This window comes from Rhinatrema bivittatum, chromosome 2, assembly GCF_901001135.1.
Source record: "Rhinatrema bivittatum chromosome 2, aRhiBiv1.1, whole genome shotgun sequence".
Taxonomy (NCBI): Eukaryota; Metazoa; Chordata; class Amphibia; order Gymnophiona; family Rhinatrematidae; genus Rhinatrema; species Rhinatrema bivittatum.
In genome coordinates, this window is record NC_042616.1 from 42284341 (window position 1) to 42310969 (window position 26629).

Below are 26629 nucleotides of genomic sequence, written 5' to 3' on the forward strand. Positions count from 1 at the left end.
GGCAGGAGATTCAGGACCATGAGCAGGGGGCACTTTCCTCTCTACAGATATCATGAGGGGTTCTTTATGAAAGTGCGCTTTACTGCGATCCTGGGAGAGAAAAAGGGGGTCCAGAATTCAGAACTTGGGTGGGTGGGAGATCTTTGGAAGGAGGGTGGGCTGAGGAAGCAATACTCAGTGGTGTATTTAGCAGGGAGGGCTTGGCTCGGCTGGCATTTATAACATTTATTTTTAAATTTCAGTGGGTTGGGTGGGGTTCAGACTTTTGTAGTAAGCAGTGCGTATTGGGCTGGGAGGCCCACGGTTTATTTCAATTTTTTTTTTTTTTTTTAAAAGGATGGCCACTTAAATGGACATTTTTTTTTTTTTTTTAATATTTTTATTGGCAAATACAAGCACAATCAAAACATGTGAGCCATATCAACCATATCCGTCCCACATCCCATAAACCAATGATACAATGCATAAACTGCCAATAAACATTTTATCCCCTTTAAATTCCCCCTTCCCCCCATCCCACCCCCCCTCCCTGATAAATCACACATTTGAGCTTCCTGCAACAGTGATCAGTAACTACAATAGAACAGCTATAAAAAAAAGAAAAAAAGTACAATAAGTAATAGGAAAATGTCCCTTACAGACATCCCGTATCGGCCCTCTCAGTTGGAACCCAAACACCCATCCCCAACTGTTGTTGACTCATGTATCCAAACCTCATGTTTCAGAAGGTGTTATACCAGCGTGGAAATGGTTCCCAAGGATCAATGTGTAAGGCCATCTTGTCCGTGTTCCCTGCACGTAAATAGTACCAGTAGTGCACAGACCATAGTCTCTTTATAACAGATTCCGCTGTGGGAGGGACTTCTTTGTGCCAATGAGAGGCCAGTTCCTGGCGTGCCGCACATAGTATGTGATTGAGCAGAACCCGCTTAAGAGAGGGCCACTCTATAGGGTAAGCAGAGAGTAAACATATTTCAGGTGTGAAAAGAACTTCCACCAGATATGCATAAAGGAGCCCTTTAAATGGACATCTTTTGAAGATATCCAGTTAAGTGGCAGGCTATCCGGCCACACAAGGTTGGATTACTATAGGCCTGCTCTGAATTAGATCCACAGTTATCTAGCTAACTGAATTCCTCTATATGTCCTACTAAATTATAGCCAGATAATGAGTTATCCTGCTATAATTTAGCCAGATAAGTAGCTGAATATGGAAAAGCATGCCTTTTAAATGGATATAGTTGCTCAGAATCTCCACCATTAAAATAATGTTTCAGGTGTGAGTATCTTCCTAAAATCCTCATCCTTAAAGTCTTAGGAAAAGAATTCTTCCCGTTTTTCTGCTACTTCCTTGACCTCACTGAACACCCTTTTTGCCCCTCGGGTCATCCAGCAGCCCAACTGACTCATACAGGCTTTTTACTTTGAATGTACTTGAAATATTTTATTATTAGTTTTACCCTCACGGGCAAGATTTTTTTTCAAAATCTCTCTTGGTCTGTCTAACTACTGTTTTACATCTAATTTGCCAGGGATTATGTTCTTGCCTATTTTTATCATTAATGTCTGCTTTCCTTTTTTGAATGATAAGAACATAACATAAGAATATAAGAAATGCCATACTGGGTCAGACTAAGGGTCCATCAAGCCCAGTATCCTGTTTCCATCAGTGGCCAATCCAGGCCATAAGAACCTGGCAAGTACCCAAACAATAGACAGATCACAAGCTACTACTGCTTATTAATTACTGTCATAGTAGTTTATGGATTTATCCTCTAGGAACTTATCCAAACCTTTTTTAAACCCAGTAACACTAACTGCTGTAACCACATCATCTAGCAATGAATTCCAGAGCTTAACTATGCACTGAATGAAAAAGATTTCTTTGATTTGTTTTAAAAAAAGCTACTTGCTAACTTCATGGAGTGCCCTCTGGTCCTTCTATTATCTGAGAGAGTAAATAACTGATTTACATTAACTTGTTCAAGTCCTTTCATGATTTTTTAGACTTCTATCATATCCCCCTTCAGCTATCTTTTCTCCAAACTGAACAGCCCTAACTTCTTTAGCCTTTCCTCATAGGGCAGCCGTTCCATGCCCCTTATTATTTTGGTTGCTCTTCTCTGCACTTTCTCCAGTGCAGCTGTATCCTTATTGAGATGTGGTGACCAGAACTGCACACAGTATTCAAGATGTATATTAACCCCTTCAAAAAAAATTAAGCAGATTTGTGAGGCAAGACTTCCCTTGGGTAAATCAATGCTGGCTGTGTTCCATTAAACCATGACTTTCTATATGTTCTGTGATTTTGATCTTTAGAATAGTTTCCACTATTTTTCTCGGCACTGAAGTCAGGCTCACTGATCTATAATTTCTTGGAACACCCCTGGAGCCCTTTTTAAATATTGGGGTTACATTGGCCACCTTCCAGTCTTCAGGTGCAATGGATGATTTTAATGATAGGTTACACATTTTAACTAATAGATCTGAAATTTCAATTTTGAGTTCTTTCAGAACCCTGGGGTGCATACCATCCGGTCCAGGTGATTTGCTACTCTTTAGTTTGTCAATCTGGCCTACTACATCTTCCAGGTTCATAGTTATTTGGTTTAGTTCATCTGATTCATAACCCTTGAAAACCATCTCCAGAACATGTATGTCTCCAACATCCTCATTAATAAACACAGAAGGAAATAATTCATTTAATCTTGCTGCTATGGTTTTATCTTCCCTAAGTGCCCTTTTAACCCCTCAGTCATCTAACAGTCCAACAGACTCCCTCACAGTTTTCCTGCTTCGGATATATTTTAAAATGTTTTTATCATGAGTATTTGCCTCTTTGGCCAACTTCATTTCAAATTCTTTCCTAGCCTGTCTTATCAATGTTTTACACTTAACTTGACAATGCTTATGCTTTTTCCTATTCAGATGGATTCTTCCAATTTTTGAAGGATTTATTTTTGCTAAAATCGCCTCTTTCCCTTCACCTTTTAACCATGCTGGTAATCATTTTGCCTTCCTTCCACCTTTTTAATGCATGGAATACATCTGGACTGCACTTCTACAATGTTCATGTCTGTTGTACACTTTTAACCTTTGCAGCTGTACCTTTCAGTTTTTTCTATTGTCCTCATTTTATCAAAGTTTCTCTTTTGAAAATTTTGTTAGTACTGTAGATTTACATATTGCCTCTTTCTAGTCATTAGATCAAATTTGATCATCTTATGATCACTATTGCCACAGTTACCTCTCTCACCAAATCCTGCATTCCACTAAGAATTAGATCTAAAATAGCTCCCTCTCTCATCAGATCCTGAACAAATTGCTCCATGAAGCAGTTGCTTATCCCATCCAGGAACTTTACGTTTCTAGCATGTCCTGATGTTACATTTACCAAGTCAATAGTGGGGTAATTGAAATCTCCCATTATTACTGCACTCACAAATTGGTTAGCTTCCCTGATTTCTCTTAGCATTTCATCTGCCTCATCATTTTGGCCAGGTGGACAGTGGTACACTCCTATCACTATACTCTTACCTGTACTACAATCACTTGTATTTTCTAGTACTGACTACTGTAATTTTCTCCTCATTGTCCTCCCAGCATGTCCTGATGTTACACTACAAATGATACAGAACTCTGCATCCAGGCTCCTCCCAGGAATTCCAACCTGTAATCACATCATCCCTGTACATGAATCCCTCCATTGGCTCCCAATATCATACCGCATTCAGTACAAATTGGCCATGATCATACACTCTACCTTGCATAATATTCACTCTCCCTTGTTCTCATCTGTATTAAAAATCCATGCCCCTGCTAGATCATTAAGATCTTCACATCAAACTCTCCTCTATGTTCCTTCCCCTAAAATAGCCCATCTTGATGAAACAAGAGAATGCACACTTTTTTCAGCTGGCCCACTTTTCTGGAATACCTCCACTGAGGTACTGAAGAACCTCCATGAAAGACATTTCTTAAAAAAAAAAAAAAAAAAGCACAAAAACCATATCTAACGTTGCTGTGAGAACTCAGATCCTCTCAGCCCTTGGCACAAACACAAGTTCCTTGTTTAGTAGAGCAAGTCTTTGCCCAAACCATACCACAATCTCTTGGCAATCACTTCATCAACAGTGGACTGTGCTCTGTGGGCCTGGTTATGGAGGAACCAGGCCCCACTGCAACCTCCTACCAAAACCTGCAGTTGGGGGCTCTGATTTTCCCCTTTTCCTTAACCCTTTACCCTTAACAAGATATATATAAGGGTATATAATACCCATCACAATAATTATATAATGATGCCGTAACCATAATTTCGCCAGTTAATTGGACTAAAATATGCACCCTGGCTTAAGAAGGCTTTCGTTAATCCGAGCTTGACTGTTATTTGCTATGTGTTTTTTGTAATAATAATTTTAAATCCTTCTCACCTTTCCTATAATCTCTTACAAGTTAGCCCTGTTATTTGTAACCTCTTGTTCGATGTAATTTCCAACTTTGGTTCTATGTAAACCGACGTGATATGTACCAGTACATGAACATCGGTATATAAAAGCCTTTAAATAAAATAAATAAATATAAGTATTATAGCTATATGTGATGAGATGTGTAGCCATTTCCAGTTCTGTTATACAGAATCTGCCATACGGTTTTTCTCTGTGCTAGCTGTAAAACATGTTGTCCATATCGCATTGTCCAGTGTTGCACTTATTCATCTCTTGTCTTTAGGTTTAAGTTCATCCCTCCTTAACCATTCCTGTGTCAGGTTTTGATCCTTATATGGTTGTTAAATTACCTTTCTGTATTTATGCTTTTGCCAATTCTTTTTCCTTGTTTGCTGATCTGATTCTATAAAGATTTTTTTTTTCCTTTTCTGTAGCTCATTGCCTCAAATGTTCTGGTAAATTCGTACTCATTCCTTCTACTCATCAGAACACTTGTCCAAGTTTAAAGATGGGAGCTCTGTTTTGGCCTTTCACTATTGTACCTCATCACTTTTAGAACATTTGGGTCTATTGATGCTGTTGAATATACCTGGAAGCCTATTACTCGACCACCTCTATTAATTATTATCAGTGGTCATCAAATAGTCCTTTTTTTTTTTTAAATTTTTCTTGTGCAAATAAAAATGACTTATAAGAAAGTTGCAGTTGTGCATTTCTTTAACAATGAAGGGTTCCTGCTGCCCGATACTGCTCTGGTGTTTCGGGGGCATGAAAATCAAACAGAATTAAAAATGGTCTTCTCCTCCCTTCATTCATAAAGGCAGTATAAGCTTAGCTTCAGTTACAAAAGTACATGTTTAAAGACCCCAAATAATACACCCATACTCATTATTGTTTATCAGAGAGAACTCACACAAGCCCCTGATGCAGATTACCGAAACACCGGAGCAATATTGGGCGGCAGGGACTTTTCATTGTTGAAGAAAGGCACAACTTCCTTATAAGATAAGTTATCCTTATTTGCACAAGAAAAATAAAAAAATATGGATTATTTGATGACCAGTGATTATAATTAATAGAGGTGGTCAAGAAACAGACCATTTACATTCTGCAAATGAGTGTTATCAGCGTCTCTCTCTCTCTCTCTCTCTCTCTCTATATATATATATAAATATAGATATAGATATATATATATATGACTGTCATCTAATCCTTTTGAATGTAGTCTTCCGAATTTATATAGTGAATTGATATTGTTTGTCATATATATTCACCTCATCAGGTTTGTTTTTGATGGAAGCCTATTACATTACAGCAGCTTTGTGTGTGTGATATCTATAAGGCCCATACCTTATGGACGTAAATCTGTGCAAACACAGGTTCTTATAGATTACCTGATGGGCATGGAATAGTTTTCTTCATATCGAACTGTTCAAATTCTTTATGAGGTCTATTAATGATTACAAAACTGTAGGAGGGTACAAAGTTTGGATTGATAGATTTATCTTATGTCAGATGATAAAGCACTTTTCAAAAATCAGTTTCCTATAGTATTCTTTGCTGATATTTTCTCCCAGTTTCTTGTACTGGATTGTTGCACCTTCCTCTGTTCCCTAGCTATTTATATGCATCTTCCTACTCAAGTTCTTTTACATTACAATCTTCTGTAAGAGACATGTTCTCAGTTTTACTTAGATTTCCTTTAAGAAATGTCACCTTGGCACATTTATCTTGGCCAAATTTCATCCTGTCATCTGAGAATCCCTTCACTGCAGTGAATTGCTCCACTGAATGATCACAGGAGCTGTAATGTTTCAAATCATTTACAAATAATAGGTGTGATGTTATCTGTGGGTCATTAGTGTCTCTGAGATTAAGACTAAATCCATTGCCAAAGGAGTTAATAACTGATAGAAAATACAGGTGTGATGAAAGGGAACCTCACTGAAATATTCCTCATTGGCTCTTGTTGCTGGAAATGACATCTTGTCCATCTTCATAATTCAAATGGAGTGTAGTCTGAAATTAGATGTACTCAATAAATCCAGGGATCAACCTGGAAATTTCAAAACAATTTATAATCCAAGAAGTTGATTTTTAGATTTTTTTTTATAGTTGCTCATAATGGCTTTATTTAGAATCAACTGATCCTTGGTTTCATCTGCTCCTCTTTTGTTAACTTCTATCATAATGTGTGGATTCTCTGGTGGCTTGTGAGCTGTGTATTCCAACTGAACCTTTTACCACATTCAGTACATGTAAATGGTTTCAATCCTGTGTGGATTCTGTGGTGGCTTGTGAGATGTGACTTCTGATTGAAACTTTTACCGCACTCAGTACATGTAAACGGTTTCAGTCCTGTGTGAATTCTATGGTGGGCTATGAGATCTGACTTCTGATTGAAACTTTTACCACACTCACTACATGTAAATGGTTTCTCCCCAGTGTGAATTCTCTGATGGATTGTCAAATATGACTTCTGGTTGAAGCTTTTACTACACTCAGTACATGTGAATGGCTTCTCATTAGTGTGGATTCTCTGGTGCCTTCTTAGATCTGTATTGTTACTGAACTGTTTTCCACATTGAGTACATGTAAATGGTTTCAATCCTGAGTGAGTTCGCTGGTGGACTGTGAGGTTTGACTTTCGATTGAAACTTTTACCACACTCTGTACATGTAAATAGTTTCATTCCTGTATGGATTCTCTGGTGGCTTATGAGGTATACCTTCATATTAAAACCTTTATCACAATCAGTGCATGTAAATGGTTTCAGCCCTGTGTGGCTTGTGAGGTGTTTCTTCTGACTGAAGAGTTTACCACACTCTGTACATGTAAATGATTTCACTCCTGTGTGAGTTCTCTGGTGGATGTTGAGTCCTGACTTCCACTTGAACGTTTTACCACACTCAGTACATGTAAATGGTTTCAATCCTGTATGAATTCTCTGGTGGCGTATAAGGTTTGCCTTCTGACTAAAACTTTTATCACACTCAATACATGTAAATGGTTTCAGTCCTGTATGAATTCTCTGGTGGACTGTGAGGTCTACCTTCCTTTTGAAGCATTTACCACACTCAGTACATGTAAATGGTTTCTCATGCAAGAGTAGTGTCTTTGTAATAAAGTATTTTACACATTTAGTACATGATAATGGTCTCTGATCTTTCTCTATCTTTTGGCAAGAAATTTGGATTCCTTTGGTGAAGCTTTTCTCACATTTGGACCACAAACAGGGTCCATTTTTGGTGTTGTTTTTCTGGTGCAATGATAATTTATCCTTCCTGCTGATGCTTTCATCACACTCAGTATATAAAAATTGTCTTTCCATAGTTTGGATTTTCCATTGTCTTTTAAGGTTTATGTTCTGACAATTTCTTACAGTGTCAGAAAGTGAAGCAGCATTCTCTCCTGCTCCTTCTGATAACTCCTTGTTCTCCTCTGAATTCTCTGTGACTTTCCAGTGGTGAGTCTCTGTATTATTATTTCTGGGTTTATCTTTTTCTAGAGAGAAAAAAAATAAAACATTGTGGCTTATTTCGTTTACTGACGAGACAGACTATTTCGTTTACTGAAGAGACAGAATAAGAGACTCCAGATAACGGAGGGGCTCTGATGTAACTAGAATTCATGTTCAGCACAGAATAAAGGATTTTTACATAATGAAGAAGAGAATTCCACACTGGGTGACCCAAGCTCCAACACATAACCTCTGACCAATAGTCTAGAGAGGCTGCTGAAGCACTTTTTAGTTCCTTAATGAGATCACCAGTAACAGGGGAACCCCTTTTTTGTTGGGGGATGGAGTGCAAACAAGCTTCGCCCCAGCTCTCCCCTGTGTTCCCACTGCCAATTTTCTACTTTACATGTATAGTCAATGAATTTTATCTTACATGCATTCTTCATATAAATTTTAGTATAATTATTCATTCCCAGACCAATTAAACGTTTGATGCTATAAAACCAGGAGAACATGCGCAAGCCAAGTTGCTATAGATCACTACAGAGAAACTACACATGGGCAGAATACCTCAGCTCAGTCACACATACAGAACACAGACAGATCCTCACCATATACAGAATAGAGACCAGAAAGTATAAATAGAAAGGTGCAGACAAAAACTGAACTGGAAACCGCAACAAGCTAGACAATGGACAAACAAAACAATCACCATGCCTCATAAAATATCAAACAAAATTAAGAAATATAAAGCTTCACTTATAATAGTACAAAGTTACTAAGAAAAATAATATTTCAAAACAGCTGACAAATAGTTCATTCAGTAATTAAACTCATATAAACACATTTAAAATTGTTGATTTCCAGTCACTGTCATAATCTGCTATGTTGGTGGGAGGAGCACTCAGGAGGAGCAATCTGATGTATTCCGTAGGCGGAGTAGCAATCTGTTGTATAGACTGCTGGAGATAGTAGTGGGTGGATCCTTGGGCCAGTGGCAGATGACCACGCTCCCGGGGAAAGATCCCGAGAGGGACCACCGGCTAGGCTTAGAGTATGGAGACAGACACGCACTAGCTCTTTTATTAAACAGGTCTTGAAACCACCAGAGGTGGCAGTAGTGAACTGTAGTGGCCGGCAGGGCTGAAGTCCCTCAGATACAGGAACAGCGATCCCTGGATGGCTGAGCTGTTGAGAAACTGTAGACAGTGAGTAGGCAGGGTATGCAGATTTCATGAACAGAACTTAGATGATAACCCTCACATATTGGTCTCAGGGAGCTGGAAAGGATAGGCCCTCAAGGAGCGAGTACCTGGTTCCAGGGAAAGCTCTGAGAGAGCGATGGTAACTCACAATGATGTAGACAGTGATGGCTTCCAGGCAGAAGAGAATCAGCAGAGAGTCAGGAACGAGGGCCCTCGAGGAGCGGGTACCTCTGGTAAGTCCGAGGGGGCAGAGTAGCTAGAACGAATCCTTGCTAACCCACAGGCCGATACAGTAAAGCACGGCCGCAGTTACCCTGTTTCTAACCCGCTTTGGGACGCGTAAGGCGAACCCGCGATTCAGTATCCGGTTTTACGCGTCCTTACCGCTCACTGAAATCGACGCGTATCCCTTTCCGCCCGCGGCATGTATATGATATGTTAATGATCGGATTAGCTATTCCCTCCGATACAGTAACGTGCGCCCAGATTATCGCCTTTTTAACCAGCTATTTTGCCGCGTCTTTAACCTGCAAATTTACCACCTACCCTGACCCTGGCGTTAGTGTGGTCTTCAGTCAGCTTCCCGCTGCCTTGAGCTGTATCTTTGCCCCCTCTGGATCCCTCCTTCAACCTTCTCTGCAGGCGACAACCCCCCCCCCCCCCCCCCCCTGCAAGGAGAGGGGAGCTGGAGACCCCGAAAGCCTTCCCTTCTCCTCCCCGAGCGTGGCGGAGCAGTTTAGCAGGGAGGTCGCGGCATCCGTTCATCGACCTTCCCGAGCGCTCAAGGCAGCGGGAGGTCACAGCATCCGTTCATGTGAAAATACTTAAACCCTGTCCTAAGTGCCTGGTCAGGTCTATACAGGAAACCTTATTATTTACTATATTTAAAGTATTTATGCTACTTACCCTCTAGTTCTTTGGAGGGCCACAGGGAGTCCTAGTTGTTGCTGCTCAAGGCTTAAGGCAGCGGGAGGTCGTGGCGTCTGTTCATGGACATATTCCTGGGAGAGGGAGAGACGAAGCTAGAAGTGTCTCCTTGAACCAGCGAGATGAGCCGCGACCTCCCGCTGCCTTGAGTGCCCGGCCTTCCCACTGCCTTGAGCGCCCTCAGTCAATCCCGTCTCTGCGTTGTCATCGTCCTGTTTGTTCTGAAGGTGGAAAGCAGGGCACGCAAGATTAGACTTGGCGTTTTCACGCCACGCCATGAACGGACACCGCGACCTCCCACTGCCTTGAGCGCCCGGCTGGACGCCCAAGCCGAACGTCCGAGGTCGTGGCTTGGTCGTCCAGCCTGGTGCTCAAGGCAGCGGGGTCTGTAGAAAAGAACTTACCTGGTGGAATGACATTTGAAATGACAGGTACCAGCGCACCCAGGATACTGTATAGGGCTGTATATCCCTCTATACAGTAAAATGGATTACGCACTCCTACTGCTTCATGGACGCACTTTGGACGCCGCTTGCATTTGCGTCTTATTTGAATACTGTATCGAGCGGTATGTGAACCAAACTGTGCGCGCGGCAAACGAGGGTGCGCCCGGCACTGCCACACTCTTTCCTACGCGTCCTTACTGTATCAGCCTGCCAGTTTGTTAGCGAGATCAGAGACCTTTAAATATCAGAAGCGGGTGACGTCATCGCAGGGGGACGCCCCTGAGGTTCGCGGCCTTGTTGGTGCTTCAATCGGAGTGCGCGCGTGCCCTTGGCTTCAGGCAACTTGGCGGATCTGCAGCGTTGAGCCAGTCCGGGGACGCCGGAAAGAGTTCGGCAGGGAGATGCCGCGGCAGCCAGCCGTCCTTCAACCCCGGAGGGAGTCGCCACAGAGGTAAAGAGGGTGGAGTGGAGACGTTGGGCAGCGACGGTCGCAACAGTCACCCAGAGATTGTCATGGATTGGTTGGGGGAGGAGAAGTGTGCACTAACTTTCCCTTCTCTCTCTCATATATACACACTTAACACACACACATGCTCGTACCCACACAAATGCCCACTCTTCTCCTCTTCTGGAACACACAAGTTGCGGCAGTGTCCACTTTCAGTCCACGCAGCCCGTGGGACTCCTCCTCTTTCCTCTTGGAGCATGGGCCGATGCTGCTCCTGATCCTTCCCTCTCACTCACCTCCCCTTTTCCTTTCCTCATCCCTTCCCTCTCACCCTCTGCTCCCTTCCTTTCTTTCCCTCCCCTCTCACCCCTCCTCCTCCCTCTAATTCCCTCTCTTCTCACCCTCTCCTCCTCTATGGCCTTGCCTTCTCTCCTCTCATCCCCTTCCCTCTGATTCACTTCTCCTCCCTTTCCTTCCCTCACTCACTCTTCCTTTTTTCTTCCCTCCCTTCTCATTCCCTTCCCTCTAATCCACTCCTCCTCCCTTTTTGTTATCTCCTCTATCACCCCCCTTTCCTGTCACCCACCCATCCCCTTTCCTTCCCTTCTCACTCCTCCTCTCTTAACATCCCTCCCCTCTCACTCATCCCCCTTCCCCTCCTTTTCACTTACTAAGCTCATCTCCCCTTTCCTCCCCTCTCTTCTCAGTAAGAAGGAAGGGCAGAAAAGGGAAGCAATGGGCGCTGAGTTGAGTGAAGGAGATTAGAAGAGTAAAAGAGGCGTTCGTGAGAATGTATCGCTCCCGCTCCCTTCCCTTCTTAGTCCTCTGACTTCCTGACGTATCTTTGGCGTTGCAGTTTTCTTCAGCCGCAGAGTGTGGGAACCTCGCCAGCACATCATCACCTAGTCACTGTGGTTTTCATCAGGTCTGCCTGCATGTTTGAGAGAAGGAGGAGGACTGCCGTCTTGGCATTACCTCGGGCCACGTCCTTTTCCTCAGCCGTCAGCAGCCAAGGAGGAGGAAGTGGCCCAAGGCACTGCAAGGCTATGATCCTCCTCCTCCTTCATGCATGGAGGGTAAGTGAAGGAACTGGGGCAGAAGCAGCGGTGATGGCATAGAAAGTTTGGAGGGGCCATGGCCCCTGCGGCGCCCCCTCCTCCTCTTTCCTCCTGATCTGATACTTATGACCAGTAACCTACAGAGCTCAATACTAAAGAGATCAAACCCTTTAAATCAGGCACTGAATAGTCTAGCATGACCCAACCTAAGAGCCGTGATCTGACAGAAACTGATCTTACAGAGACTGGATCTGGTCTGTGTGCTTGGTGCCTGTAAGAGAAACCCTGTGAGTGATTAAAGAGATCTCCAGAGGAGCTTGTGAAGGGATCTCTGAGTTCCCAGAAGTTTTATACTTCTTATTACTGCACTCACCTGAGCAGCTGCTTCTCCCAGTTTCTCTTTTCTCTGATCCCGGCTCATCCCTGATGTACGGCTCTTCCCCTCGTTCCAGGTGGGATATGATATCAGGAGTGATGGTCGGAGAGTCTGATCCTGAGGTAAGAACACTGCATTAGGTTTCCCATCACTCTGAGTGTGAGTTTCCTAATTTTAGGAAATTGAAAAGTTTCCACCTACATTTATTCACCAGCATTAATCCATAAATCCTTAGTTATTGAGGCATAGTTCAGAGGCCCTGCATATCTCAGAAAAGTCACTTGAATGGTGAGTCTAATTGGAATATGCACAATCCCTATTATCTCTTAAATAGCAGGAGGATGAGTGCACAAATAGTAATTTTGTTTCATTTCATTTTGGTTTTACTTATTTTAGTATTTGACAAATAGCTTTAGCGCACTGTAAAATAATTTACTGTGCACTTAGAGCAATTATGCACACTAAAAGCTTTAGCACATACAGAACATAACTATTTGACAGAAATAGCACATCGGTCTCTAAGAACCACTCAGCCCCTCCTGCCTCTTCTGCTGGGTGCACAGGTACTGGATATTATCAGAAATTTAGGAAACCATGGGCATCCAGAGACAGAACTGACAGTTGCCAGTCCTCTCTCCTGTTGATCTGTAGCAGGAGAGAGAGAGCAGTCAGCCCTTCCCTCTCCACAGACAGCCTGCGAGAGGCTCTTTATGGACTGAAGGGGTCCATGAAACTGCTCACTCAGCTGGGAGAGGAGAGATCTGGTTAGGCTCTGTCTCCCTCAGCTCTTCCACATCCAGTCTGGGCAGGATTATTCACCTGCAGGAGGCTTGGCGTTTCCTACAATGTTTCCTAATTAGAAGATTCACCTACAGAGTCACAGATGTGTACATGAAAATAAAATCCAGAATTCAAATGAATTATCCACGATGAAACAATCTTCACTCACAGAAGACTTCTACATTAAAGAAATTCAACGCTGAAGATGTATCCAAACTGGGGCGAAACCATCACACTGGAAGAATTCCTTTCCTTCATACTACCAAGACTCTTGGTAGTATGAAGGTGCGACTATATTTTTCAACGTGGAGAAGTTATCTATGGTCATCTATAGAGACATTTTTTGTAATTTGTAGGAGTTGAGCTTATTTTGTATTAAGTAGTTGTCATCAGGATTGTTTTCACAGTTAGGGTATTTTTAGAGATGGATATGTATGGTGAGTGTGTGTGTGTGTGTGTGTGTTTTTCAAGTGGTGAATGTTTTGAAGCATGATTTTATGGATTATGGGTTATCATGATATTTGATGTGTAGTATTTTTCATTTTATTGGGTTAATGATATTGTAAACAATCAATTTATGTATGAATTTTTGAACTAAGGATGTATATTGTACATGAGTATATTTTTGGTTTTGTATATTGAGTTTTCATTTGTTATATAGACTCTCTTACTTTCAAATCAGCCAAGGCGCCCTATTGGCAGCATGCTCCCCACCCCTTCCCCCCTCGAGCTGGCTATAGCATGCCTGCCCAGTTATGAGACCCTTGCTTCAATCGGCTGGGCCTCCGTTAACACTCATTTTCCACACACTGCCCTGCCTAAATCAGTGCCTTCTATTTGTTCTGTATCTTTCCCACCCCCTCATCATGCTCATGCCTCAATAAATTGGTTAGTCTATAAAGTGCCATCTGCCTGTCATATGTGTTACACCAGACTAACACGGCTATCTCTCTGAAGATCTTAACCACATGGAAGGCACTGGATTCAGCCGTATGAAGTGGAAATCCATCAACCTTATGAAGAAATTTTCTCAGATACAGACAGATATCTTATTCCTATCTAATTGGAAATAGGACATCAACCCTAAAGGTCTCAGGATATAAATTCCTCTAAAATCCACATACCATACAATTTCTGGAAACACATTGTGCTATAATCTCTCTACGAAACTACTCAATCATCTAATCAGCATCCTATACAACAGACAGAGCCATAGCAACAAAGAACTCTCAGACCTGGAACCATAAGGACTGACATCCCACTGAACAGGATTTCTCTAATAGGAAACAAGCCATCTACCACAAACATTTCACCATGCTCAAGAAGAAGAAAGGCGCAAAACTATCCAGCCTTCTACGTACCACACCAGGTCAAACCATAGATACCCTGAACTGCACCAACATTATCAATCCGACCAACCACACACTCAGCCAGGCAGAGGAAGCTCTCCTTACATGAGGACTCTCCTTCTTCCCCACCAAATCTACCCAATTCTGTGATGACCTGGAATCTACTTCTGTCATCTATGAATCAAGAAATACTTCTATACCAACCAACACCCCAACACGCAGCCATACACGGAAGAAGATGCTAACACACTCTCTCCATCTACTCGAACATCAAAAATGAAAACTCCCAATGGACATCTTCAGATGGGTGTAGCACTGGACTGGACTTTTACATAGAATGCTTCCAACAACATGCCCAATCTGAGATACTTAATAAACAGCATTGCTTGACCCAGAACCTCAGCCACATAGAACAGGAAGCCAACCATAACCTCCAAAACAATCCAGACATCATTATCAAAGAAGCTGACAAAGGAGGAACCATGGTTATCATGAATCAACTGGACTAGACACGAGAAGCAAGGAGATAAGTCTCCAACACAACATTTTACAAGCCCCTGCCATCAGACCCCACTGGAGAATACAAGAAGGAACTACACAATCTCCGAAAGGATTCCCCACTGGAATACACCAACAGATTTACCTGGACACATCCCAGGAATCTCAGCCAGGTACTTTCTACTTATTACCCAAAATACATAAACAGTGGAACCCTAGACACCCCATTATTTCTAGCATCAACACCCTCACAGTTGAAGTGTCTGGCTACATGAACTCCATCTTCAGATCCTATGCAACCAGCACTCCTGGCTACCTTCAAGACACCACAGATTTTCTGAGGAAGCTCCGTTCTATTGGCCGCTTTCCAGACAACACCATTCTGGCAACTGTGGATGTTGAATCCCTTTACACCAACATCCTCCACACAAAGAGGGATTACAAGCCATCAGTAATATCATCCCAGATGCCCTCACAGCTGATCAGTCCAACATAATTTGCCATTTTGCCCTCATGCACAACTACTTCAGATTTGAAAAGGACTTGTATCTGCCAGTCAACGGCACTGCTATGGGTACTTACATGGCTCCACAATATACAAAATAACAACAAAACAAAAGAGCTGATAAAGTCCCATAAAGCAATATAACGCAAACAAAAAAAAGGAAGCACCTTATATAAAGTTTTAAAAATGGTTTTGCCACATAAAGTGATCAAGAAAAAACTTAATGTGGAAATTCTTTAGAAAAAAGGTGCTTGTGGGATAAGAGGTATCAGCAAGCCAGTTGATGTGTCCAATTGTAAACAGGCTGCCCAGTCTAATCATTCATCTACATCAGGCACACAAAAGTGTCAATTTTTTTCAAATTATTTAAGGCAAGTAAAATTCAAAATAAAGTCCAAAGAGCAACAAGAATAGTTTAAAACCCACAATATGTCAACGTTTTCATGGCTGATTTAGAACGTTTCCTCAACTCCTTGAAGCCACTCCTCTATCTAAGGTCCACTGATGACATCTTCATCATCTGGGCCCATGGACTTGAAGCACTTAAAGAACTCTACCAAGAATTTAACAAACTCCACACCATCATGAACCTGAGCCTAGAAAAATCCACACAGCAAGACCACTTTCTGGACACAAAAGATCCACATTGTACCAGAAACCCACTGACTGCCATACAAACCTACACACCTCCATCTTCCACCCACCCTCTACCACCGGGTTCATTGTCTACAGCCAAATCCTATAGTACAATCGCATCTGTTCTAACCCCTGAGGTCTCTCATCTGGAGAGATTACAATGGACATTTTTAGAATTATAGTACCCAGTCAATAAGGTAAGAAAACAGATCAACAGAGCCAGCAAATACCCAGGACCACTCTGCTACAGGATCATCTCAAAAAAGAAAATAACAGAACACCTTTGGTTGTCACCTACAGCCCCAAGCTGAAACCAGTGAACATATCATCAAGGATCTACAACCCATCCTGGACAATGATACCACTCATTCACAGGCCAAAGATGGCAAGCCTATCCTGGCTTATGGCAGCCCCCCCAACTTCAAAAGGATACTCTTTAGTAGGTTCCTCTCCCAAGTTCACAATTTCTTTATCTGCCTCTGCAGGCCAGTCTACCATGTTCTCTGCCACTTCCGGCTCTAGCATGCTGCGTAAGGCCTCAAATCAGCAGCCACACATTTCGAAGAAAAACTGCTTTAAAATCAACAGATTTTTTTTCCCTTGAAGCCATGGTCACCAACTTCATGTACTGCTTAATGGTCCACACCAAACAAAAAGCAAACTCGGAGATGGCGGACTACACTGAAGAGAATGCGAGGGGGGCTCGATGCTCAAGCATCCATCTTGCTAGGACGATGTTACATCCCCAGAAGACTCTTTTCTTAGTTGGCAAACCAACCTAGTGATTCCAAGAGCTGGTGGACTGTGTGTGTAGACTGAAGGCTTTCCTGCATGAACTTAGCTCTGATAAGCCAATCATCCAAATATGAGTGCACCAATATTCCCTTCCTGCACATGAAGCCTGCATCTACTACTATCATATTGGTGATGGTCTGCGGAGCCATGGCATATCTCTAAATTAAAATTTTTTCCCATTATTTTTCTCCAGTAGGAAAATACAGGTACATCTTGGATAGAGCTCCCTAGCATTGCTTAATTTAAGAAACTCTCCCTAGCATTACTAACTTAAGGTCTTCCTTTTAAAAATGTAGCATGTGTAGAGCCCTGTTGAGAAGTTTAAATCCAACACTGGGTGAAGTGTCTTCTTTCCTTGTGATCACAAAGTAGATGGAATACCTCCCTGTTCTGATTTCCCTGGCAGGAACTGGCATTATAGCCTTCAGCTGAAACAGTTGCTCTAATCATCCTCTGAACAGACATCAAGAATGCCTTAACTTGGAAATAAGGACCACTAAATATTCTTTCTTAAACAACCTCAAGGCTGCACCCTCTCTGCTCTCCGATTCTATTCCTGCATCGTCCAATTCCTCCCCTGATTCCTGAGGCTCTTCATTTCCTAGCAAGCTGCTCTGGATGCTCAGGAAAGAGCCTGAGAAGACCAGGGAAAGGTCCAACTTGGATTTTTTAATTTAAGACTAGCTCCTCCCACAAGACTCTGGCAGATGGGAACCCCACTGGTGTCCTGCTTCTCCCCCTCCTCATCTCACAATATGACTGGTGCATCAGTAGCACAAATTCTATGGAGAACTCCTGTTCTCCCTTCCCACTCTGCACTGCCACCAGTGGGTCCATGGTCTCGGTCACGGCTGGTGCCGACTGTCTGAGCAGGCCCGTAACCACATCTCCACCTGTCTTGACTTTCCTAAGCCATGGATGCCTGCCTTGTTGGGGCTTCCTGCCATGCTAGTAGCCCCTTTCCTCCTGACACCACGGAGGACATGACTTCAGCTACCTCCTATGGTGCCAGACTCATTGGGTGCTCCAGCTGTCACAATTCCTGCACAAGGAACCTGCGATGGAGCTCTGCCGTTGGCTCCCACACAATAGGCACTTACGTTCTTTCTCTGAGAACTGAGCCTTCTCCATGATGCTGCAGAGCTGTAACATCTGCAGCTGAGAACAATGCTCTGCTTCCCCTTCTTTCCTGTCTCTCTCTTTTATTTTTTAAAAGCTTTATGCTCTTGTTGAGACCAAACAGCGATCAAGCTCAAATGGGAACTGGATTATTTTTTCCACGAAGGAAGAACAGCCACTGCTGGACATCATGCTATGGTACCGCCTTTATTTTTTGGCTAGGTTCTGGCAACCCTAGGAAGATCGACCCTCACAGGCCGTCATCCCAGGGCTCTTTATTCCTTCTCCTATCCAAGTATATCTTCACCATCTGCTGGAGGCAGAGATCGACTGGCAGCCTATTCTGCTATCCCAAGCTATATAGAGAAACATGACAAAACAAATGTTGTGTTATCCACCTCCATCTTCTGCTTGAGGGCAAGGAACCCACTTGTCTATAAATATAGCAGAATGATGAATCTAGGGGGTCAGCCGGATAAACTTATCCAGCTAGCTTTGGAGGTATATTCAATAGTGAAACAAGACTATTGAATATAGCCGGCAATCTTAAAGTTAGCCAGCTAACTTTAGGGGAGCTCTTTGGCCCGAACAGACTTAGCCGGATATGTTATCCGGCTAACTCTGAATATCAGAGTTAGTTGGCTAACTTAACTGACTAACTCAACTCCTCCAAGTTACGCCCCTGGAACACCCCTAACTTAGCCAGCTAGATTCTAGCTGGTTATCTTATTAACTGTCTAGAATTTAGCAGAATAAGTTCCTAAATATTCATTTAGCCACCTAACTTCTGAGATGGCCAGCTAGATGCTTTTGAATATGGACCTCACCATGTTTCCTTGTGTTACAGCCAGAAATCAACCAAGCAGCTGTATTTGGAACCATATGAAGAGTTTGAATGTGTTTCTGAAAAAAGCCAGCTATGAAAGAATTACAATACTCCCCTCAGGCCAGAAGCAGAGACTGCGACACTGTCTTAAACTGACTAGTCACTAGGTAGGATTTAAGCAGTCTAATCATATGCAACTTAAAGCAGGCTTAATTTGTAACAAAGGAGATATATTTCTCCATGCCTAGCAAAGAATCCAGAATAATGCATAGACTCCTCACATAGGATTTAAGAGGATGTGCTACCCCATCAAGATTACCGTATTTTTCGCTCCATAAGACGCACTTTTTTTCCCCCAAAAATGGGGAGAAAATGTGGGTGCGTCTTATGGAGCGAATGTAGCAGCTCTCCCTCTCGCGCGCCGTCCCCCGCCTCCTCCCAACTCCGCCCAATCAGCATGGTGGTGTAGGCGTGTGTATTCTGCCGGCGGAACTTGAGCTCCCTGCCGGTCTGCTGTTCCCGCGGTGCAGCTTGCTGCGAGGGTCGCCGCGGCGCAGGTCAGACATCACCTGTTTGACCTGCATGGGCTACGGAGGCCCTTCCAGTTCAGACGGCTGGCATTTGACCTGCGCCGCGGCGACCCTCGCAGCAAGCTGCACCGCGGGAACAGCAGACCGGCAGGGATCTGTTTGAACTGGAGGGGACTCCGTAGCCCACGCGGTTTAAACAGGTGATGACTGACCTGCGCCACGCCGATCTTGCAGTGAGATGCACCCGGAACCGGCAGGGAGCTCGGGCTCTGCCGTCGGAGGCTCTCACTTGCAGTCCAAAGTAAGAACTTCACTCGTTGTGGTTTGGATGTATTGGAGGGTCATGGGGGTGGTATACTGCCTAGGATGGAGGACACATGACACAGACCAGCAAATAGAATTACTGCCTGTGCTGATTAAGTGACTACCTGTTGAAATATTAGGAGCAATTGCTCTCCTAATCAATGTAATATAGCCCTGACTATTTATTATTGAACTCTGGAGCAGTCATGAAAGTTTAAAATAACTGGTGTGAGAGAGATGTGTATGAGGGAGAGTCTGAGTGTGTGATTGTCTGTGGGTATGTGTATAAGTGAAGAGAGCTAGTGAATGTGAAAGAGCCTATGTATGTATGTGAGGGACAGAAAACCAGTGAGTGTGAGTACCTGTGTGGATGTTCTCTGCCTTACTATAAAAAAAACAAAACAAAAAAAAAATCCCACGGATGGCCACCAGGGGGGAGCTCCGTACAGAGCCCATCATGGGGACAGAATTTTTTTTTTCTTAATTTCCTCCTCTAAATCCTAGGTGCGTCCTATGGTCAGGTGCGTCTTATAGTGCGAAAAATACGGTAATCTACATGTGCAGTGTGTGTACAGTAGGTTTCCCTTACAAATCCACAGGAATGTTTTTTGGCAGTATTAACTGTAAATGTATTAAATCCCCCTGACACAGCCATGTGTGAAATCCATTCTACCCCCACTGTATCCCCCTGGAACAGGCCCGTGTAACATCCATTATATTCCTGCTCTATCCCACTGACACATTCAGATGTTAATTACTCTTTACTCCCTGGCCATGCTGCTTCCGCTGTATGTATTAAGCTGACAGGAAGCCATTTGATCACTTCAGCACTTGCTCACTTTTCACCTTTACTAGCTCTAACCAAGAAACCCTCAGACTTACAACTGTCCTTTTCATGACGTCCCAGGGCTGCTAATAAAAATGTTAAATTATCCCTTACCCAGAGAGATGAGGGTCTGATAATTCTCCATCATCACATCCTTATAAAGCTCCTTCTGCTGTTCTTCTAAATCCTCCCACTCCTCCTGGGAGAAATAGATGGCGATGTCCTCAAAGGTTACTGGGACCTGAAACACAAACCCTTCCACACTCAGCACCTTCTGCATCCTCTCCATCAGGAAAACTCCCAGCGCTGGGGCTCAGCAGGGCAGAAGAAGTTCCCCTTGCATTTGTAAGTCACAGTCAAGCATTGGCACAGGGTAAATTCTGCCTTGAATGTATTAATTCTGTGGCACACTTAATTTGCTTAAATGAAATATGCAAATCTATTTTACATTATAAAAAGAATGTGGAATGTTGGAAAGAATTATACAGGGTGGCCCATGGAAAAGTAGCCTGCCTCCAATGCACTGGTATTGGAGGCAGGCTACTTTTCCATGGGCCACCCTGTATAAATGAGATCAGTTTCTGTTGATTCAGTCATCTGTAGGCAAATATGGGTGGTGGATTCATGGAGGTTTTTTGCTATGCTGTAATTGTTTTAATAGAACTTTCCTGATTGTCCATGACAGACTAGTCCAGACAAGTGGGTTGTGCCCTCCTTACCAGCAGATGGAGACAGAGAAAGGAAGCACAAAGCTGACTTCACTCCCCATATGAAGGTTTAGTGCTGCCTTCAGTTCTTCAGTATTTTCTCCATCTCCAGTGGATGGTGCAAGACATGTGGACTGGTGGTACAGTTAGGAATAAGCCGCTTCCAGGTTCTCAACACATCAGGGCTATCCTTCTGGAGGGGCTCCAGGGGGCAGCCCTGTGAGACTGATTCTCCCTTTGGAACTGACTCAGGTGGGTTCTGATTTCTAGCAGCAACAGATGAGTTCCAATGACTTTGTTCCTTTGGTGGGTCTGACAGCTGGGCTTCTAGGACAAGTCTTTGGGCTGATTTCCCTGGTAGACTAGGATCCTCAGAAAAATAAAATAAAAAAAGGTCTCCTATGGTGTTATGCCAGATTTGGACTTGGTCAGGAGTCACAGGTGATCCCTAGGCAGAAGAGCATGAACTGTGGAAGATCAGCATCCTATCAATAGCAAGACTGGGTGGGTTTCCCAGTTCAAGCCCCAGCCCCAAGAGAGGACAGTGGCGCTATGATGCACATAGTAAAGGCCCTTCCATGTTTCCATTTTTGCAAGATTAGCTGCACTTTTACTGCTGCTTTCAGCAATTATATATATATTAATTAAATCAAGCATGCCCCAATGATAGCTGAATGGAGAAGTTCCATGGGGGTATAGATTTATCCTCAGTCACTGCAGAGTCTGCACTGCTCCAGTTCCCTATTGAGTTATAACTGCAGCAGGTGACCTCCATGCAGGTTGGTTTTCCTCTCCCATTACTAATGGAGCAATCAAGGGAATAGCCTGTAGAAGCAGTTTTATTGACATCTTCAAAAGCTAGATATCACAGATGCAATAAAGACCAAATTAAGCTTGTGGAAATGAAGATGTCAGCTTCTTTGAAAAAAAAAGAAAATCCTGGTGTGGTTAACCTTGGGCAGCACCTTTAGATTCCAACTTTAGTCTTCCCAGCCATTATTCATGTTCTCAGACTAGCTTTGACATTGTTTGGGATGCTAGCGCACTCCTCTTGCTTCGACAGTCCTAGGAGAATAAGATATTGAGGATAATGCCTCATTGGGGAGGCTGTTCCAGGGTGTAACCTCCTTCAGCTCTTGGAGGAGTAATGAGAGATAATCTGAAGGGGGATCCCATATTCCTGGGTGATAACAGGTTCCTCTCCCACTGAGAGTTTTCTATTACATCTGATTGTTGGAAATGGGATCTCCTTCATGCGAGACACTTGATTCCAACCTTAAAGTGATTGACTATGAAAGATTTATTATTACCTTCCCATAGAAAAGAGGGGTAGGTTATTGGATCATCGGGGGGGGGGGGGGGGAGGAGCATTGGGGGAAGTTGTCCTCGTCTTTAAAGACCACACTCTGTGGAAGAAAGCAAAATATTCAACGATTCTAGTCTCCTCCCCAGGCTGCCATGTCTTTTGGAGTGGTTCTTGAAATTTAGGCCAGCTAGGTCAAAAAAGCAAACAGAATGTCAGAAATTATCAGGAAGGGAATGGCAAATAAAACAGTGGATGTTTAATGCCTCTATATCGCTCTATGATTAGACCACACGTTCAATACTGTGTACAATTCTGGTCGCCACATCTCAAAAAAGATATAGTTGCACTGGAGAAAATGCAGAGAAGGGTAACCAAAATGATAAAGGGTGGGCTGCACTGGCTCGGCATGTTTGAGCTGTCTTGTTAGGGCTCCGTTTTTTCGCTTCAATATGCCCCACTCTGGCAGAAAGAGAAGAGCCAGAGAGCGGGGATTACCTTCGTTGTCTTCCTCTTCAGTTCTGGGTCTGATGGACACCCATCTGTGCTGTGGAGGGCTTGTTTCGGGAGTCGGTTCGCTGGAGGCTGACCGGGAAGCAGTTGAACCTGGTCCCCTCCTAGAGCTTTCTACCTCTCTATCCCCGGAGGAACGATCCGCCCCCTCCAATCCTGCAGAGGTCCATGCACAGACGCAGCCTTGGGGAAAGGCGTTGGTTGGAGATTCCAAAGACGCCATAACTCCTACTGCCACTGCTGATTCAGTGCTCTCTCCTTCAGAGCCGACTGATGATCCAGGAAAGGCGGGGGACTCATCTGTTCACGCTGCTGCTGGGTATAATGAAGAAACAATCTCCATGTTCTCTGATTTCCGACCAACGGAGTTGGTAAGACCCTCAATAATAACTATTGAATCTTTATGGGATGCTATCCAGGTACTTAATAATAATATTGCCAGTCAGATTTAACCTTTGGTTAATTCTCTGTGTCACCTGGATGGCCGTTTGAAATCCGTGGAATCTGAAGTGAATATTATGGTGAATTGTGATTCTTGTAAAAAAAAGATTTGGGAAATATGGCTGACATGCAACAGAATATTATTAAGGAAAATCAATGGTTTTCTTCACGGTTGGAAAATCTCGGAAATCAAGTTGGGGGAAATGTCTTCATTTTATTAATTTCCCTAAAGATCCTACAGTGGCCCCCTAAAGAAATGTGGAAGAAATATCTACTTGACATTTTGAAGATTCCTGAAAAGGCATTTCCACTTATTTCACAGATCCATTATATACCATCTTTTAAAAAGGTCCCTGTTGATTCTAATGATATATCTGTGCTCTCACCTATTGCAAAGTCACCTTTGGATGTCACCGCTCTTCTGGAAACATCACAGAAAGACTTGGTCAAGCCAGCTACTTTGATAGTTTCTTTCTTGATGGAATCAGATAAAGACTGGATTTTTAAAATGTTCTTCCGCCATAGGTTGGATCTTTTTTTGAATATGAGGATTCAGATCTTTCCTGATTTGTCTAAGCAGACTCAAAAAAAGAGAAGGCAATTTCTTTTACTTAAACCAAAGGTTTTGGAGTTAGGAGCTTTTTTTATTTTAAAGTTCCCTTGCAAATGTATCATTAAATATCTAAATGCCTCCTATCCTTTTATTCAACCATTTCAATTGTCTGCCTTTTTGACTAACAAAGTATCCTCGATATCTTTTTCTACTCCATCTATGATGGAATGTAGTTTGTTCAATAGAGGCCTTTGATAAAGCCAGCTTTTCCTTATGTCTTACTTTTCTATTTAGAATACCTTGAAGTAGTGACATTGTTATCCCCTATTTGAGGACTTTGATTGTGGCGATTTCTTTATGTTACTTTTTTCCTGTTGGTTTTCTATTTCTTCACAAACTTATGTATTTTGTATGATTCACCACTTAACTTCCATTCAAGTGTATTGTCTTGAGTTATATTTGAAAATTGCATAAATAAAAATTAAAATAAAAAACACAATGATAAAGGGCATGGAACGGTTTCCCTTTGAGGAAAGGCTAAAAAGGTTTGAGCTATTCACCTTGGAGAAGAGATGGCTGAGGGGGGGATATGATAGAGGTCTACAAAATTATGAAAGGACTTGAACAGGTAAATGCAAATTGCTTATTTACTCTCTCAGGCAATAAAAGGACTAGGGGGCATTCCATGAAGTTAGCAAGTAGCTCATTTACAACAAATTAGAGAAAATTCTTTTTCACTCAATGCATAATTAAGCTCTGGAATTCATTGCCAGAGGATGCGGTTAGTGCAGTTAGTGTAACTGGGTTTAAAAAAGGTTTGGATAAGTTCCTAGAGGAGAAGACCATTACCTGCTATTAATCAATAAGGAATAGTAGCTTGGGATCTATTTAATGTTTGGATACTTGCCAGGTGCTTATGGCCTGGATTGGCCACTGTTGGTAATAGGATGCTGGGCTTGATGGACCCTTGCTCTGACCTAGTATGGCATGTTCTTATGTTAGGGTGCTGACCAGACATTTCTCCTCCACTCTCCCAACCAATACAATCCTGGTTGGAGACAGTTTCAGAGGCTACAATCAATCTGCTTAGGCAGTACAGTGGGTTTGGCTGGGGCAGTTCCCCACCCTCTTGTTATGGGCTACCGTACTCTAAGCATGCTCCTTCATGGAAATGCTAGGGCATCTTCAGCAATTAAAAATTACTTTTTATCTTATAATTTCCTGTTCCTTAAGGAACTGGATTCAGGACCAGTGAGTTATGCACCTCTACCAGTAGATGGAGATGGAGCAAGCTGACATCACAGTATATATGGTTCTGCCGTGACATCAGCCTGCCCATATTTTCTTCAAAAGCAACTGTGGACAGACTAGTAAAAAACTTGATTAAAAACAGACAGCCATTTCTGTACTCAGCTAAAAAGAAACACTGAACTCAGGCAAGAACGTATGTATACTAGGCTAGGGATTGAATGAAACTTAGATTGTAAGCCCTCTGGGGATAGGGAAATACCTACAGTACCTGAATGTAAACCGGTGTGATATCTCAATTGAGATGAATGTCGGTATATAAAAAATAATTAATAAATAAATAAATAAATAAAATTTACGAGTAATCCCCTGGAATACGTTAGCCACACAGGAGTATCATCCCCCAATCATTCAGCAGCCAAGGGCAGGAAGCTGAGACCAGTGGGATGTACCCAAGCTACTCCTGCCACTATGGTGGGAGGCTGCCCGCGGTCCAGTCAACACCACAAATGCAAAGGCTGCGTTCTCCCGGGCCTGCACATCCAGATGATAATATCTGGAAAAAGTGTGTAAGGAGGACCTCATTGCTGCTCGGCAAATGTCAAAAGGAGACAACAATCTAACCTCTGCCAATGACACTGCCTGAGCTCTAGTGGAATGAGCCCTAACCTGAGTAGGAAACAGCTTTTCAGCGGCAACATATGCAGCTGTTACTATCTCCTTAATCCAATGAGCTATAGTGGCCTGCAAAGCTGGCTTGTCCTGTTTACCTCCACTATGAAGGACAAACAGACGATCTGTCTTTCAGAAAGGTTTAGAAACCTCCAGATACCTCACGACATGTCTCTTGACATCCAAAGGCCGCAACAGGCAATATTCTTCTGCATCTCTTTCCCCAACCAGTGATGTCAGGAAAATGGACTGATTCAAGTGAAAATCTGAGACCACTTTAGGAAAAAAAGAAGGACAGTACGCAACTGTATCGTCCATGGAGTCACCTGAAAGAATGCCTCCCAGCAAGACAAGGCCTGCAGCTCAGAAATTCAGCACGCAGAATATATCACCACCAGAAACACCGTTTTCAAGGTCAGTAACCACAATGAAAGGCTACACAATGGTCAAAACGTAGGGCCTGCCAAGAAATCCAACACCAGATTAAGACTCCACAAAAGGTACCGGTAACCGCAAAGGAGGACAAAGATGTTTCGCTCCCCTCAAGAAACAGGCCACATCTGGATGAGCCAATTAGGATTCACCATTCACCTAGTCCTAATACAGGCAAGAGTTGCTACCTGTACCTTCAAGGAATTAAGGGTCAACCCTTTATTTAAC

At 43.0% G+C, this 26629-nt stretch overlaps 1 protein-coding gene across 1 annotated transcript in view; it reads right to left on the minus strand.

Moving 5' to 3' along the window:
• Positions 1–4005: 4005 nt before the first annotated feature.
• Positions 4006–26629, minus strand: part of LOC115085931 (gastrula zinc finger protein XlCGF57.1-like) — a 32228-nt gene continuing 9604 nt past the window's right edge. The window contains exons 3-5 of the mRNA XM_029592478.1: positions 20647–20773; positions 12363–12482; positions 4006–7949 (exon numbers count right to left, since the gene is read on the minus strand). Of these exons, the coding sequence (XP_029448338.1) occupies positions 6631–7949; positions 12363–12482; positions 20647–20773 (1566 nt within the window). The 3' untranslated portion in view covers positions 4006–6630. The remainder of the gene's footprint in view (positions 7950–12362; positions 12483–20646; positions 20774–26629) is intronic.